Below are 17,362 nucleotides of genomic sequence, written 5' to 3' on the forward strand. Positions count from 1 at the left end.
GTACCTATGATGGTACCACCAATCCGAAAGACCACCTCATGGCTTACACCAACCTCATGTATCTGCAGGGGTTGGATGATGCCACTTGGTGTCGATGCTTCCCGGCTACATTGAAGGGCATTGCCCAACAATGGTTTGGCAACCTGCCAGCCGGGTCCATAGACAGCTTCAGGAAGCTTGCCTTCCTGTTTGCTTCCAACTTCTCAATGAACATCCCTGCTAAGAAAACAAGCCTTGATTTGAGCACTGTTAAGCAGGGAGAGAGAGAAGGGATGCGCTCATATGTCAGGCGGTTCAACCTGATCAGAATTCAGATTCAGGGACTGTCTGATGAGGTAGCTTTTACAGAATTTTTTAAAGGTCTGAGAGACGGGTCGACCTTTAAGTTCGACCTAGTCAGAAAAGGGGCTTTCACCCTGCAGGCGGCCTTGAAGGAGGCGGAAAGCTACATTCAAGCAACCGACATCTACTCGCCTGGTAGCCAGTCGGACTCTAAGAAGTCTGACAAGCAGAGAGATAACCGGCCTGCTCAGCCGGCAAAAAAGAAAGAAGAGAACAAGAAGAGAAAAGAGGTCTGGGCGGTTAGTGACTCTGACCAGCCGTCCCAGAAGAAGAAGAAAGAATTTAAACCATGCGTCCCAAAGTACGAGTTTAACAAGGACTGCAACTCCATCCTCATGGAGATAAAGGACCGGCTGTCCCTTGAGAAGCCGAATCCAATGAAAAGTTCCGTTCAATCCAGGAACAAAAATAAATTTTGCCAATATCATGAGGAAGTTGGCCATGACACCAACGACTGCTTCAGCCTACAGCGGACGTTGGACCGTCTGGCTGACAAGGGGATGTTGAAGTCCTATATTTCCAAGTCCCCAGCCGGGGCAAAAAAGAAAAACAAGGGTCAGTCCTCCAAGACTACCCCCCAGCCTTCTAGTAGCTCGGATACCGACAAGGAGCCGGTTTACACTATAGCAGGCGGGTTTTCATGTGGTGGCCCTACCATCAGGGGCACCAAGAGCCATCTTTGAAAGATGGACAAAGATGATGATGAGCAGGCGGAAGCCAGCTCCTCCTTCCCAGACGTCTTAATCACTGAGAAGGACAGGGGCAGCATCCGCCGCCCGCATGATGACCCGGTGGTCATTGAATGTAAGGTTGCCAACCAGCTGGTTGGACGAATCCTTATTGACACCGGCAGCTCATCAGACATCATCATCCTCCGGTGCTTGCAGAAGCTGAAATACAATATCAGCAGCATGCATTCGGTCACCCACCCCTTGGTTGGTTTTGGGGGTGGGATGGTCTACCCAGCCGGAAGAATTGATTTACCCATCCGGCTGGGGGAGAAAGGCCAGGGACGACATATTGTCGTCAGATTCTTGGTCGTTGAGGAGCTGACCGCCTACAACATTATTTTAGGCCGACCAACCTTCAACGTAGCCAAGGCAGTAATCATCCCATTTCTCATGCTCATCAAGTATGAGAAGGATGATGGCACTGTTGGTTCCCTGAATGGGGATCAGAAGACGGCTCGGGAGTGCTACCTCTCAGCCGTCAGGGACACTGTAACCCCAAGTGTCCAGGAACCAATAGACCTTGACAATGTCAAGGATGCCGATCCAGCACCGCCCCACCAGCAGTCGGTAAGAAAAGAAAGGCACCTCTGCTGGTGGAGGTGAAGAAGGAGAAAAAATAGCAATCACTGACCGGTGAGCGGTCAGATGAGCTCCGTCCCCAACCGGCTGGAGAAAGCATTGATCTCGTTCTGGATAACAGCCGTCCAAAACGTACTGTTAAGGTTGGGACGGTTGCTCATGCTACTTTGGGTGCAAACTTGCACCTTCTGCTGAAGGAATTCAAAGACATCTTTGCCTTTGAAGTGGAAGAGATGCCAGGCGTCAGCCCGGATCTCGCTGTCCACAAACTCGCTGTGGACCCCAAAAAGAAGCCCATCCGGCAAAAGAAAAGAAACCACGGCGAGGAAAGAAGTTAGGCGGCAGCTGCCGAAGTCAAAAAGCTGCTAGACGCCAGGTTCATTCGGCCTTGTAATTTTCCCGACTGGGTGGCCAATGTGGTCCTTGTTAAGAAACCGAATGGGACCTGGCGCATGTGTGTTGATTACACAGATCTCAACAAGGCGTGTCCAAAGGACAGTTATCCGCTTCCAAAGATCGACAGTCTGGTCGACTCTACAGCCGGTCACGCCTTGATGAGTTTCATGGACGCCTACTCCGGCTTCCATCAGATACCCCTGTGGAAGAAAGATCAGAAAAGACGACCTTCGTCACTGATCAGGGGCTATTCTGTTACACGGTGATGCCGTTTGGCTTGAAAAATGCGCCGGCTACATTCCAATGGATGATTAACACTGTCTTTGTTAATCAAATTGGGAGGAATGTAGAGGCATACATTGATGACATGATAGTCAAATCCAAACAGCAGACGGATCACCTTGCTGATCTCCGAGAAACCTTCACCACACTCAGGCGGCATAAGGTCATGTTAAATCCTAAGAAATGCGTCTTTGGTGTTGAGTCTGGGAAGTTTCTCGGATTCCTGATTGATCAAAGGGGGATAGAGGCTAACCCTGAGAAGATACAGGCGGTGATTGACATGAAGTCACCCCGCACTGTCAAGGAAGCACAGAGACTAACCGGTTGCCTGGCCGCTCTGGGGAGATTCCTCAGCCGGTCAGGTGAAAAATGCCTTTATTTCTTCCAGGCAATCAGGAAGAAAACCAGATTTGAATGGGGGGATGAGGCTGAGGCGGCCTTTCAACGGCTGAAAGAACACCTCCACTCTTTGCCAAGACTTGTTAGTCCATTGCCTAGGGAGGTGTTATACATGTACTTAGCTGTCTCAGATCATGCCCTCAGTGCCGTTCTCCTTGCTGAGAGAGACGGTGTTCAGCTTCCGGTCTATTTCATTAGCCATGTCTTAAAAAATGCTGAGCTCCGGTATCCCATGGTAGAAAAATTTGGCCTTGCCCTGTATATGGCTTTCAAGAAATTGAAGCCATACTTCCTGGCCCATCTGGTGGTAATCTACACCGACCAGCCCCTCAAGCGGCCAATGTCTACCCTGGAGTCATCCGGAAGAATGTTGAAATGGGCTATTGAAATGCAAAGTCTTGAAATCACTTTTGAACCTAGGAAAGCAGTGAAAGGTCAGGCGTTTGCCGACTTCATTGTTGAAATGACCCGACCGGTGCAACCGGAAAATCTTGACCAGGTTTGGAAAGTGCATGTAGACGGAAGCTCAACAAAGAACGGCTGTGGTGCAGGAATTATATATGAAGCCCTGCTAGTTGGAATCCGCATGTGTAAGGCGGCAGGGGCAATGAAGATTGACGCCTATTCTGATTCACAGTTGGTCGTTAGCCAGTATGAGGGAACATATGAGGCAACTCATCCGGCTATGATCAAATATCTTCAGGCAGTCAAGGAAGAGACTGGGACACTTGAGGAATTCTGTCTGAATCAAGTGCCCAGGTCAGACAACAACCAGGCGGATGCCTTGTCCAAATTAGCTTCATCCGCTTGCTGTGATACTCCTCGGTCGGTTTTTTGGGAAGTTCTTGAAAAAAGAAGCATACATGAAGAGCCCATTGGAACCTTAGACCGAGGCTCCACTTGGATGGATGCCATCCGGGCTTACCTTTCGGACGGCACGCTCCCTGATTCACCACAGGAAGCAGCCGTCCTGAAAAAGCGAGCCGCAAGCTTCGAGTTGAAAAATGGAGAACTCTTCAAAGCGGGATTTCTTAAACCCCTGTTGAAGTGTGTCACCCCAGAAAAGGGGAAGGAAGTTCTCGAAGACTTACACTCGGGATTCTGCGCCTCTCATATAGGCGACAGGTCCCTAGCCGTCAGAGCCAGACGACATTACTTTTGGCCCACTCTTGAGGCAGACGCCAAAGAATTGGTGAAGAAATGTGACAAGTGCCAAAAATTTAGCAAACTTATTCACCGACCGGCTACTGATCTGACGGCCATCCACAGCCCAATCCCGTTTGCAAAATGGGGAATGGACATTCTAGGTCCTTACACGCCTGCTCCAGGCAAAAAGCGCTACATCTTGGTGGCTGTGGATTACTTCACCAAGTGGGTGGAGGCTGAGGCGGTCAAAAACATCAAGACCTCAGACGTAATTTCCTTCATTTGGAAGAACATTATCACCCGGTACGGGGTACCTATGTCTATGGTGTTTGATAATGGTCCTCAGTTTAAGACGCCTCAGCTAAAAACTTGGTTGGGAGATCAGGGGATCTCAAGCTATTTTGCATCTGTTGGCCGGCCCCAAGCAAACGGCCAAGTTGAAGCCTTCAACAAACTCATCTCAGACGGCATTAAAAAGAAAATAGAAAGAGCCGGTGGCTTATGGGCAGAAGAATTAATCCATGTCCTATGGGCCATCCAGACAACAGCGAAGGGGGCAACCGGCGAAACCTCATTTCTCATGGTATACGGTGCTGAAGCCGTTTTGCCTATTGAGCATTATGAGCCTACTCTCAGAGTTTTGCTCTATGATGAAGAGGCAAATTGGGAGGCCATGCGGCTGGCATTGGACTCCCTCCCGGAGCGTAGGGGCAATGCTGTCCTGCGCCATGAGATATACCGCCTGAGGATGACCAAAGCCTATAACAAGAGAGTGCACAAGCGTCCTTTGAAAGTTGACGACTTAGTGTTACGGAAAATGGAGGCAACCGGTAGGGCCAATGAGCTGGGAAAGCTAACTCCAAATTGGGAAGGCCCCTACGGATCTATGAAGAATTAAGGGATGGCACCTACCGCCTGGAAACTCTAGAAGGCAGGCGCCTGCCTAGAACTTGGAATGTAGACAATCTAAAAAAGTACTACTTCTGAGAATGTAAACTTTTTGTAAACAGTGAGTCAATTAATGAAGATTCAGACTTTGTTTGCAAAATTGAGTTATCGTTTGATTATCCATCCGGTTAATATCCAGGCGGATTCCCCATTTACCTAACTAAGTTAGACACTTAGTGAAGGTTACATTTGTTTATCCGCCTGGGTAATACTCGGATCTCTTGTTTATTTAAGATTAATACTGTTTATTCAACTGCCTGACTATCCGCCTGGGTAATGCTCAGACGGATTCTCTATTCATCTAACTAAGTTTGATACTCATCTAACTAAGTTTGATACTTAGTATGATCAAATATTTTCCAGTCCGTCTGGGTAATACCCAGACAGACTCGTTTGCTTTAAAAACTAAGTTCAATACTTAGTGTAAATTCAATACTCTGACTAAAAATTAAGCGCAAAAACGTTTAGTGGCTATACAACCGGTCTCAAACAAGGTCAGAGGCCAAAATGGTCGGATGGTTGCTCATTTTATAAAATCGCTTGTCCCAACATGGACAAAGGCGTCCGGCGACACCCCTCCGGGTGCAATCGTCGCAGAGAACGGACTATTTGTCGGTTCTACCCATGCAGACGGCAAAAATTAAACGACCAAATTGGTCAACTCATAGCCGTCTGACCAAAATAACCTAGGAAGAACGAATAAGTTTCCAGATACCGAATGCCCATAGGCATCAGTCGGTCATTGATAGAGATTCTTGGGTTATTTATTCCAAAGTTGCACTCACTTCCCCTATTGGGGCAAAGGAATGTGTAATGGCTACGCGTTAACCCTAGACGGAATATAACCGTCTGGGTAAGAAGCTCAAAGCACCCGCTTTTATGGCCGGCCGTGCACTTGGTTTGGGGCAATCACCGTTGTGATTGATTGACCTAAAAACACTCCATACTTCCCCAAGTATCAAGTGTTTTCAAGCCAATCAATCAGCCTGACATAAAACCAAGCACACAGCCGCCCAGGGGCAAGAGCACCCGGATAGAAAATTGCCGCATGATTTTTTAAGTTAGGCAAAATACTATAGAATTGCAAACAGAGGAATAAAAATTCAAAAAAAAAAAAAAAAACTCAAGACATATATAAAATCTGACTGAGTCGGAATACTTCATTCATATAAAATGGCACAAAGGCCAGAATAATTGTTAACCGGACACATCCGGTGAAGAAAGAAAGTGGAAATGTTAATCCAACCCCATAGTTGGTAAAAAGATAATACAAAACACGGCATGCAAGCCGGTAAACAACATTGATTGGCATATTGCCGCAGAAAGGTGGGAGGCTCGCCTAAGGCTGAGGCGGAGTCTTCTCCGGCTGAGTTTGGCTGACTTGGCCCTCTTGATGATCATCCGCCGGCTCCTCATCATCCGAGACTTCATATCCCTGCTCAGCAGCCCAGTCTTGGAAGCGAGGCGGGGGAGCATCACCCAGTTGCTGGGCATCATACACCTCGGTGGCATAATCATACCTCAGCTTATAGACCTCAAAGTCTATTTCTGGGTAGAGGAGGCCCCAGGTGATCTTCAGCCGGGCCAAGTTGTCCCGCTCATTCTCCTCGGTCAGCCGGGTTTGCTCCTTGGCCAGCTCATCCGCCTGCTTGTTGCGCAGGGTCATGAGCTCGAGCTTCAGGCGGTCATTGTCAGTCCGGAGTTGGGCATTCTCTTTGTCAGCATCCTCTAATGCCTTGAGATCAGACTTGGCATCCTTCAGCTGCTTGTCAAGGTCATTAGCCCGGTTGTTAGCTTCATCGTTTGCAGCCGTTAAACTCCGGATCAGCTCCTCCTGTTTCAACTCTACTGCTTTAATCTTTAAATTACACATATACTCAGAATGTTCAGCAAAGTTGAGGTTTTCTAGGGCCCTCCGTTTGGCGTCATTTACCTCTTCCTGTTTCCGCTTGAAGGGCCCCGGAGACTGTCCACTCTCACCATGGCCTGAATCAATAACAGCCGGTTTATGAGTTACTTAGTCAGAATAAAGATTAAAGACATCAAGGTAGAGGAATCATGTACCTCAGCCAGAGAGCCCATTATCCGGTCAAAGTCCACGACCTGCAGATCAGGTATGGAGGCCTTCTCAGACGGGGTGAGGGTCCTCATCATCCGCTTCGCGAAGCCGGCGAGATTCGGCGGGTTAGGAAGCAGATCTGCATCAAAAGCAGGTCTTTGTGAGATAGAAGCAGCGTAGCTGGCATTCATCCGTTGTCGGCTGTTGGCTGACCCTTTTGAAGAATCAACCTTAGTCTTAATTCTCATAAAATTAAGTGGCCAAGGTATTTCAGTTTGTTTCTTACCGTGAACTTTCGGATGGGTCTCCGGCTTGTCCTCCCCCCCAGCGGTTGCCGCACCGTCTGCAACCTTAGGTGGCTCGCCACCCTTCGAAGCCGTAGAGGCCTCCGGCGCTTTCTGCTGTTCTGAGCTTTCACTCAGTTTCTTCAGAACAGCAGGGGATTTGCCCCCAGTCGTTGGAACGAACAGATTGGGCAGAACTTTGCTTCTGGGGGGGATCCTTCCTTGCGGCTTTGGCAGCTGGAACCTTCTCCAGATCATCTCCCTGCCTTTTGAGAAGCTTGGAGAATGATCGAGGGATTCTCTTGGCGGACTCCTGAGAAAGAAGCAAAATATAAGTATACCCAACCGGTATATATATATATATAAAAAAATGCAAACATAAAGTCAGGCGGTCTTACCCCGCCTTTCTTCGTAGCCTCGACGACTGCCTTTTTTACAAGGGCCGCCTCCTTGCAGTAGCGCCGATGATTTAGCAGGAGTCTTATTCTGGTCAACCATCCTCAGGGCTTCTTTTGCAAAAACAAGAAGGTCAAGTTAGAAAGAATTAAGGCAAGTTTGCAATAAAAAATAAAATGACAATCATTCCGGATGAGAAGTATTCTACCCCTGGAAAACATCGTACTCAGTCCGCAGGCGGACAAGAAGCACTCATCTTTGAAGAAGTCCGGATGGGGGATCCAGTTCTTGGGAACTATGATGTGAGTCCCATCCCCCATGGGCTCAGTTGTTGTCTCAAAAAATCCCGGCTCCATGATTTGCTCCCGGGCTTTAGTAGATAGTTCCGGGAGAGGGCGTTTACGTTCAAGAAGAGCCGACTCAGTGTTGTACCGGCGTAGTGTCCGGTTGTGTCTTAGGGTTGGAGAGGAAATCAAATAGAACTTGTCCTTCCACCCGGACCACTTGGACACTTTGTCCAAAGTCATTAGATATTGGGGCAGGGTAGTCAGTGTGTACCATGCCCCATGGCCGCCTGGAGCCTTGCTCAAGTAGTGCATATGAGCGAAGGCAGAGAAGCTGGGGTTCAAGTTTTGGAACTCGCAGGCGGCAATGTAACTTAATATGTTCACCCACGAATTAGGAGTGAGCTGCCAAACCCCCAGATCATACCCCTTAAGGATTTTCCTAATCCGAGGGTGGAGGGGGAACCGGAGGCCGGCTTCTATTACCGCCTCATAGCAGATGAAGTAGTCATCTGCATGGTCAATGTCATCCCCCCAGGCCATCACAGCATCAGCCGAAGGGACAATAACTTCCCAACCCTTTCCAAATGGATGTTTCTCTTTAAAAGCCCTGAACCCGCTATTAAGAAGGGCAATATTACTCGGCAGCATCCGGGTTCTTTTGGGGTTGGGATGGTCAGCAACTTTGGGCGGCTGCTGATAGTCAGCCGCAAAATCTCCTTGGTCAGAGCCGGAGGATTCCGCTCTTGGTCCCTGGCTGGCTTCAGCGTCGCCGACTTCATTTGAGGAGGCGGCTCCTTCGCCGTCCACCTCTCTTACTCCCGAGCTCCCGGAGGTAGAGGGAGCCTCCTCGTCAGATCCGCTCTCCTCCAAATTCCTCGGATCCCCTTCCGGGAAAACCTCATCGGCAGGCACTCTCATGGTGCGCCGGCTTTTAGACCGCCTGGCCGTTTGTTTCGTTCTGGCCATTGTGTCCTGCACAGACACAGAGAGGGAGGAATTCGGAGATGAGCATATTGGTTCCGACAGTCCAGAAGAGGCACCCCCTATTCTAGACTCAGCCGTTCCTAGGGATCGGCTGAGTGTCCTAGGCAGTGCCGAGTGGGTGGATTGGGAACTCATTTATGTTCTATTAATAAAGCCGGGTATACAGGCGAAAAACGGTATGCAAATTGAAAGGGAGAAAAGCTAAAATGGTACAGGCGGTTACCTTGCTTTAACTCTGGAAAATCTGAAAACCGCTACAGCCGGTGAGCCGGGTGATGAACTTCTAGCACTCGGAAGCTTGAAACTTGCTGTTATGCAGGCGGGAGCAGAGAGAATTCTCTCTCTAGAAATCTCTCTTTTTCTCTCTCTAAAAAGTCAATATGAACGTTAAGAGTGAAAAGGAGGGGGTAACTTTCTATTTATAGAAAGTAAAAGTGGGGGGAAATTTTGATTTGAAATTCAAAATTTTACCCGTTACTGTTCACCTATGAAAAGTGGACATGTGTCACAGGCCCCACGTGACATGCACGTGCGACCTGTGAGGGGCAAATGTTAAGGGTATTTTTACCCTAGACACGTGGACCAATGAGAGGTCGCCACGTGTCAAGGTCAGGATGGCCCATGTGGCTCAACATCCTCTTGACACTTGGCGCCCTCAGATATGTTTCTGAATTGGCAGCTTTCAAAAGGCCCAAACTCCTAGGAGCGCCGTAAAATGGCGCAGCCCACTAAAATCTAGGTCAAGTGACCTAGATAGGGGCGCATTTTCCAACGACCCTATAAATAGGGAGATATTTCCCCACCTTGAGGGGGACATTGAATCATTAATTACACCCTTATTCTCTTACATCAGAGAAAGACTTGAGCTTGGAATCCGAGCAGATACCCACCTAAATTTCCGTTCTCTCTATTCCGTTTCAAGTTACTGACTTGTGCGTCAGAGGCGGAGCACCACCCAACCGTTGTCTCTGTTTGTTTTGCAGGTACAGCTCACTGCGGATCAGTCTTCGTGTTGTAACTCTTCCAAGGGACAAAAACACCCAAAACAGTTGCCAAACACAACATTAATCATATTCATGAACTTAAAGATTTAATGTTTAATTTTATACATATATATTTAACAACAATCTATAATAACGAAAAAATAATCTATTTTTTAAAAATTATTTTCTCATACATAAACTAAACCTTATAGCTATTTTATAGATGTAGGGTCTGTTCACATTTACTGAACTGAGTTGAACTGATTAAAGCTGAATTGAGCTGAAATGAATATTTTATTATGAGAAAAGGAAATTAAGAGCTGAACTGAACTGATTGGAGTCGAACTGAATTGATTGGAGCCAAAATAAACTGAACTAATTGAATCCGAATTGAACTGAACTGATTAGAGCTGAACTGAAGTGAACTGAAATTAAGCTGAAATGAACAGACCCGTAATCCAAAACATGTATTATTGAACTTTTTAAGATATATATATATTTTTTTTCCAACAGCAATATAATTGAAGAACAAAGTAAAATAATAATTTTAGGATATTATATATTGGATAATATATTTTGATATTCAATAATGTTGGAAAAATATATTATAAATAATACGAGTATTAATTTAATCCATATTTATATTTAATTTCATCACATCATTTTAGTATAAAAATTCATTTTTAATAAACATATAATGATCCGGGTCACTGTCCGGGAAAAAAATTAATTTATTTCCAAAATTATTTTTGAAACTGCCTCAGTATTAGTGGTTTTTATTTTTATTTTTAATAGTGACTCTTAAAAAAGGAATCATATTAAATCTAATATTCCTTATATAGTTAAATGTATACCTCATTGGATATGATTTGGCCTAACTAGCATTTGGAACTTACTTTTGGTACGTAGGCCCTATTCACATTTAATGAAGTAAGCTGAACTGAACTGATCTGAAATGAATATTTTATGAGAGAGGGAAATTAGAAGCTGAACTGATTGGAGCAGAGCTGAACTGAACTGAACTGAACTGAAATTAAGTAAATGTGAACAGGAATGTAGTATCATAACTAAACATATTTTAAATATATTACCATTATGTAGAAAATGAAAGCAATGAGCTGGTAAGTTTTTTTAAAAAAAGAAAATACAGTAATGGACCATTAAATGTTAAAACTTAAAAATAAAAAATCATACGTTGATATTTAGACCATCTCCTGTTACAGCACGTGTTGCATTACAACAAATTTTCAGCAGCAATGATTTTGACTTTTCTACACGTTGGTCCATATCTAAATATCACACGTCAAATATTTCCAAAAATTAAAATCTATAATATTAATTGGATATAATTTACATAAATAAATTATTAACAGTATATATTTTGGAAAGTCTTGCGCTACAAGAACTTTCTCCTTGTGCTACAAGTTCATCTGTTTCTAATTTCTATACATAAAAGGTTCCTAAGGTAGAATCACTTCATACAAACAAAAAATAGAGAGAAAAAAAAAAAAAAAAAAAAAAGTGTGATTTTTTATAATGGGTTTACAGAATAACTCTGAGGTTGTGATCGCTTGTGATCATCACTCTTGGCCGTCAAGAACACGTAAATTAGAGGTACTTTTATGGTACGAAGAGTGGGAACGAACGATCAAATGTTGTGACAAACAAGATGAAAGTATGTACATTAAAAGAGATGAAACATCGTTCTCATTAGGATTGTTTAATCCGGTAGATTGCGAAGAATGCAAGGCTTGGTTAATGGAATATCTTGAGTCTACCGTGTTGCACCCTAACCCGGATGATGTGTTACATGATCTATACAAGAAGGTTTCGAGTCTTCGATTTCGAGTAGCCATGACAAATGATGTGGAAATTTGTGGGACTGGTTATGAGATTGTTAACCACATTGAGCGACATTGTGTGTCACACGGTAAAGAGTGGTTGATCACTTGGGTAGACTTTCGGGAGCAACCACATGAGGAACATCCTTCATTGCGCGTACTGGATGAGATGGCTAGTAAGGCAAGGAATTTGTCTAAGAAGCTTGATGAGTTTACTTGTGCTATATGTCTTGAAGGGGCTACAAACAAGGGGATGAAGAGGAAGAGATCGAGTTATGATGATAAACAAGTAGTGCGACAAGAAAAGCAAGAGGAACAAGAACAAGAACAAGATTGTGTTGATGCTAAAGTATGTGACATGTCTACTAGAGTTATAAGATTGTTGTCATGTAATCATATGTTCCATAAATCTTGCATGGATAGATGGGTGAAGGATGGTCGTCGTTATACTTGTCCTCTTTGCCGAGTACCATTGCTCAGAAGATCAAGATGCTGTTCTCAATGGGGTCTTGCTAAGAATAGGGCTTTGGATCATTCCAAGGCCATTAAGTATGACCTTGATCGACTATATATGTAGTGAGGTCTTTAGTGTTAATCCGGATCATGTAACCTAAATCTTTAATTTTTTTCGTATCTTTTTTATTCATGTAAGTAAATTACAAGATTTTTTAATCTTGTTTATCATATGTGAAAAATCATATTAATTCTGATGTATAATATGATATGAAATTTTCAACTAAGATATAGTTCTAAGTTTCTAACTGCTCAACAAATTTTTTGGTGGTGAATTTTTTAGGTCACTAGTTTTGTGACATTTGTTTTTTTCTTTCTCAAATTAGGGCAGTTGGACCAAAAGCCAGGCCGGTATTAAAAGGCATGAATCAATAATCATCAAAATGTTGCAGCGATTCATTGATTGAAACCTGTAAGGTGTACTGATAGTTTTTCATCGAGCTAATAAACCAAACGCTTTAGCCAGAGGGTTGTTTTTATTACAGCAGAAACTTTCTGAATCAATTCACCAAATGAAAAGAAATCTTGGCAACAAAGTATTTTGAGATGAAACAGATTTAATTCGGCGAAAGGCTTGAGAAGATGATCATTCAACTGACTTTCCGGGCATGACAAATATAAGAGGGCAAGGAAACAACAGAATTAGTAGTTGAACACATCATTTAATTTCACAAAGCATCAAAGTAGCCAGCCAAAGAGCCTTCAAGAAACTTGGTGAAATACACGTTTTGATAACCAAGAAACGAAATATAGTTTTTCAAGCAGCAAGCTGTGCTACATTTACACTAGCATAGACATTCAAGTATGGAATTCATAGTCCTAAGCAGTTTTAATGTACTTGTTAAGTTCACACTTCATTTGTCAGTGGCTGATTCTCAAGAACTGTGCATGTAAAGACCCCCCTCCCGATTACCACCTTCTCTGCTTCATGTCTTCATTACCTCGAAACGTGCTTGCAGGTTACCGACAGAAGTTGGCATTTTCTTCTTTTCGTCATAATCAGCCCAGTCCCCGTCCGACAGGTCCACATTCTCGAAAACAGTACCAGCAGTCTGCACATAAAAAATTAAACTTATATCAGCCAACAATCAGTAAAGGGTAGACGGCAAATAAAATCAAAAGAACTATCTAATAATAATGTTATTTTACAAAAGTCTTATTCCCACGACTAATTCCAGCCCTAAGCCAACAGACAGAAGTTCCTTCCGTGGCTAGCAGCTAGAGATGAGAATGTTTAAGCTTGCTAAATCAGGTAGATTACCAAGCCCTCACTTCAAAAATAAGTAAGCTTATCATAATGTCAACTAGCATAGATGAGCATTCAGGTGAAGCAGCAAAGGGGAAGGGGTATTCAAGTTGATGTGATTGGACAAATGGAGCTGGCACGAGGAAAAACACATAGGCAAAAATATCATACACACGGATACTATCATCACATGAAGAGATAATAAGGAAATTTGAACTGATGAATCTAGCAAATTTCAATACACAAATCACACAAGAGAGACTTACAGTTATAATTTTCCACTGATCACCACCAAAGGAGTAGTCCACTGGCTCCAAACCCCGGCAGTCAAAGCTCATCAAACGGACAAACTTTCCTGCTTCACAGTCATCACCTGTTAGATAGCGGCCAGATTTTGGTATCATTGTAATAGTACCCTCCCTGCCACAGAACTTGCACTGAAATAATGAAAGGGTGACTGATTAGCAACAAGCTAAAAACACGATGTGACTATCACCATTACCCAATGTAAGAAAATCCAAAATTTAGAAGGCAATAACACACAAAAAGCAACAAAATTTTAATAGCTGGAATGGAACAAAGTTAACAGCTCACAGAAAATTTACATATTGTAATGTAATTCAGGCATCAATCCCATCAAATGTCAATTAAGTGTAAACCAGAAAAATGCAGAAATGCAACACGTGATTCATACAGATCAAAGCATCAAACACATTCTATAGCTGCAGGACATTATTCAAGGCTTAGTCAATACAGATATAGCAACAATGTAAGCCATATATCACTTGAACGGGCACACTATTATCGAAAAAGATGGAATCAGTACAGCAAATGACTGAACAATAGATAAAAAAAAAAAAAAAAAGAATTCTAATAGCCAGAGCAGAAGTACTAGTACAACACCAATACACTAACATAAACCATTCCTCAAGTGCCAAACTGCCAATACAAGGCCATCAATTGACATCCGGAAGAAACATATTAAACAAGTCCTAACTCCTAAGAAAATAATCCTAAGGTAACAGAATTGCATAATTTTCATACCAAACATAAACGCCATCTGATGTTCAACAGTTCAATAAATCAGACAGGTATCAAAACAACGAGGAGAAATTTCCAGTTTGCAACCCTGGCTTTCATAATCCTTAATACATGTTCAATACTCCTGTAATGGATGAAGAAGCTTAAGGGGTATTCAACTCGCTTCTAGCAAATTGACGAAAGATCACCACTAATAAACATAAAAGATGAAAGTTCAAAGCTCCTAGAACCCACAAGTTCTCAACAACTTAAAAAGACTTTCCTTCACTATAAATACGCCAGAAATAGACTTCATAAACACTGATCACCTTACAAATAACACACATATTTAGAACATTCAGTAAGATAAATACATCATATGATTCATTGATCAACACATAACTACAATCACTACAATAACCAAGAAATAGTCAATATAATGCTAAAACCCTCATGAAACTGAATGGCAAGAAACTAGTCCTGAAAAAGAAATAAACACTGACAAAACCAATCAATAGTGCCAAAATACTACCTCCATTCAAATATAATTGCAAGTTTGCAACATTAGTCATTTAAATTACACTATCAACACGACAACTAATTCTCGAATAGAGCGAGCACAATCAAATCAGAACAGAACAACAGATTATCAGAGAGAAACAGAGATAAACCTTCTGAACAAGATTAGCCTGGCCACGACTCTTAGGGATAGGAACAAGTTCTCCCAACATCACATAACTCTCCTTCTCAGTAACTTCTCCACAATTCCCACATTTCACCTGCAAAACCCACAAATCAAATTTAACTAAAAACACATTACTCAAGAAATACAAGCTTAAATAATCATTGTACACCATCTAACATACGCAATTATACAAAGAGGTGACAATCAGGTCATTCGGAAACAAACCCAATACTAAGTTAAAATTACATCATCCTCACCAATTACATCAACCCACAAATCAAATTTAACTAAAAACACATTACTCAATAAATACAAGCCTAAATAATCATTGTACACCATCTAACATACGCAATTATACAAAGAGGTGACAATCAGGTAGTTCAAAAACAAACCCAATACTAAGCTTAAATTACATCAACCCCAAAATCAAATTTAATTAAAAACACATTGCTCAAGAAATACAAGCTTAAATAATCATTGTACACCATCTAATATATGCAATTATACAAAGAGGTGACAATCGGGTCGTTCGAATACAAACCCAACATCCATACTCGCCTGAGGCGTAATACTAAGTTAAAATTACATCAACCCCGCTAATTTAAACAACACTAAAATTACATAACAAAAAGCAATAGAGAGAAAGAAAGAGATAAAGACCTTGAAGTAGTAAAGGAAGTTAGGATCATCAAGACCGCCCATTGGTAGAATGTTGGAAACATTTTCGACTTCAGCAGTGATCATGAGGTTGAAGGTCACCATTTTTGGCGTTGATTATAAGCTTTGTTTCTCTCTCTCTTTCTTGCAGAACAAGAGTCTCTCTCCTCAAATGTTTAGTTGATGATGGTGGTCAAATGGGAAATGGGAAACGGGTTGTATTTGTGATTTGGGTTTTTGTTTGGTTTAGGTCCAGATGATTCTAGTATTATGGGGCTGAATTGATATCACGTGTACAAGTAAAATTTACCCAATCTGTGAAGCGGTTTTGATTTGTTAAGGTGTCATTTCGAATAATTGGGTGAAGTTTGGTTAAGTTGGTGCTTGGGTCGGGATCTATTTGAAGTTTGAGTCAATGCTAAATGTCTAAATTATCAAGCCTATAAAAATTGTAATTTGGATCGGGTTACTTTCGAGTCACATTACATTTTGAAGTTCGGACCCCCGACAAATTTTGGGTAAGAGTTAATACTACCTCCGTTAAATGTTATGTGCAACTTTTACTATTTTTGTTCGATAAACATTATGTGTAACTAAGAAATTTCTTTCCTCTTTTAGTTTTCTTTCCTCTTTTAGTAAAAAAAATAAATAAAATAAAAAATAGTCAAATGTCAATTTTACCCTCATGTAAAAAACTAAAACACAATTTACTAACTATAATCAGATTTAATTAATCACTAATCTTCACCCGAACCAACCCAATCTAATTCATCAACACTTCATCTTCAATTTAAGAAACCCAAAACCATCTTCATCTTCATCTTCATCTTCCCCCATATTTTCTCTCTTCTCTTTCAATCTCATTATGAGCTAGGCTTATATTGTATTGATTAGCTTCCTATTGGGCTTATGTTTAGCCCCATCTGAGGTTGTATATATATACCCTTACACCGTAATACACAAACCAAGGATTCACATTCTTGACATGGTATCAGGCCAAAACCTCAAAAACCCTAATTTTTAGCAAAAAAAATAACAAAGCAGAACACTCTGCCAACTTCACGCTCGATCAACTTCATCAATGGAGGAATGGAAAATTGATCCTGCTTCACCGTATTACCTTGGCGCTGATGATCAGCCCGGAAACTTGATTACTCACGTAATCTTGACAGGAGATAATTATTTGGCATGGTCGAGGGCTATAACTTTGTCTCTGCGATCTCGCCGGAAGTTTGTGTTTGTTGATGGAACCATCACCAAACCCACCGATAAGAAGAAATTACTTGATTGGGAAACCGTCAATTCGATGCTTGTTTCCTGGCTATTGCGCTCTATGGACTCCAAAGTGGTTGCTTCAATCCCGTACTTTGAGGAGGCGAAGCGACTTTGGGATTACTTGGAGAAACGCTATTGTATCTCCAATGGATCTCGCTTGCAACAATTGCGAGCAAAAATAACTTGTTTCGAGTGAAAACAATGGGACCTTGCCGAAGGTCCGCTGAAACGGAGAAGACTGGATTCGGTCCAAGTTATGTTGGGCCGAAGGTTTCCTGCACAGTAAACACACGTAAACTAGCCTCGGGG

At 42.6% G+C, this 17,362-nt stretch overlaps 1 protein-coding gene across 1 annotated transcript; it reads right to left on the reverse strand.

Annotated features, from left to right (window-relative positions):
- Positions 1-12,812: 12,812 nt before the first annotated feature.
- LOC110705503 (UPF0587 protein C1orf123 homolog) lies at positions 12,813-16,017 on the reverse strand. Its single transcript, XM_021883387.1, has 4 exons — positions 15,782-16,017; positions 15,108-15,215; positions 13,683-13,853; positions 12,813-13,222 (listed from the first exon to the last, which is right to left on the reverse strand). The coding sequence occupies exons 1-4, from the start codon at positions 15,881-15,883 to the stop codon at positions 13,097-13,099; spliced, it is 507 nt and encodes a 168-aa protein (XP_021739079.1). The 5' UTR covers positions 15,884-16,017; the 3' UTR covers positions 12,813-13,096.
- Positions 16,018-17,362: the final 1,345 nt, after the last annotated feature.

The sequence above is a fragment of the Chenopodium quinoa genome, unplaced genomic scaffold (assembly GCF_001683475.1).
Source record: "Chenopodium quinoa cultivar QQ74 unplaced genomic scaffold, ASM168347v1, whole genome shotgun sequence".
NCBI classification, from domain to species: Eukaryota; Viridiplantae; Streptophyta; class Magnoliopsida; order Caryophyllales; family Amaranthaceae; genus Chenopodium; species Chenopodium quinoa.

Coding starts and splice junctions, on each gene's coding strand:
- LOC110705503 (XM_021883387.1), bottom strand. CDS start 15,883: ATGGTGACCTTCAACCTCATGATCACTGCTGAAGTCGAAAATGTTTCC. Junction 15,216..15,781: donor ACTTCCTTTACTACTTCAAG/GTCTTTATCTCT, acceptor TGGGTTTTGCAG/GTGAAATGTGGGAATTGTGG. Junction 13,223..13,682: donor ATCAGTGGAAAATTATAACT/GTAAGTCTCTCT, acceptor TTTTATGTGCAG/ACTGCTGGTACTGTTTTCGA.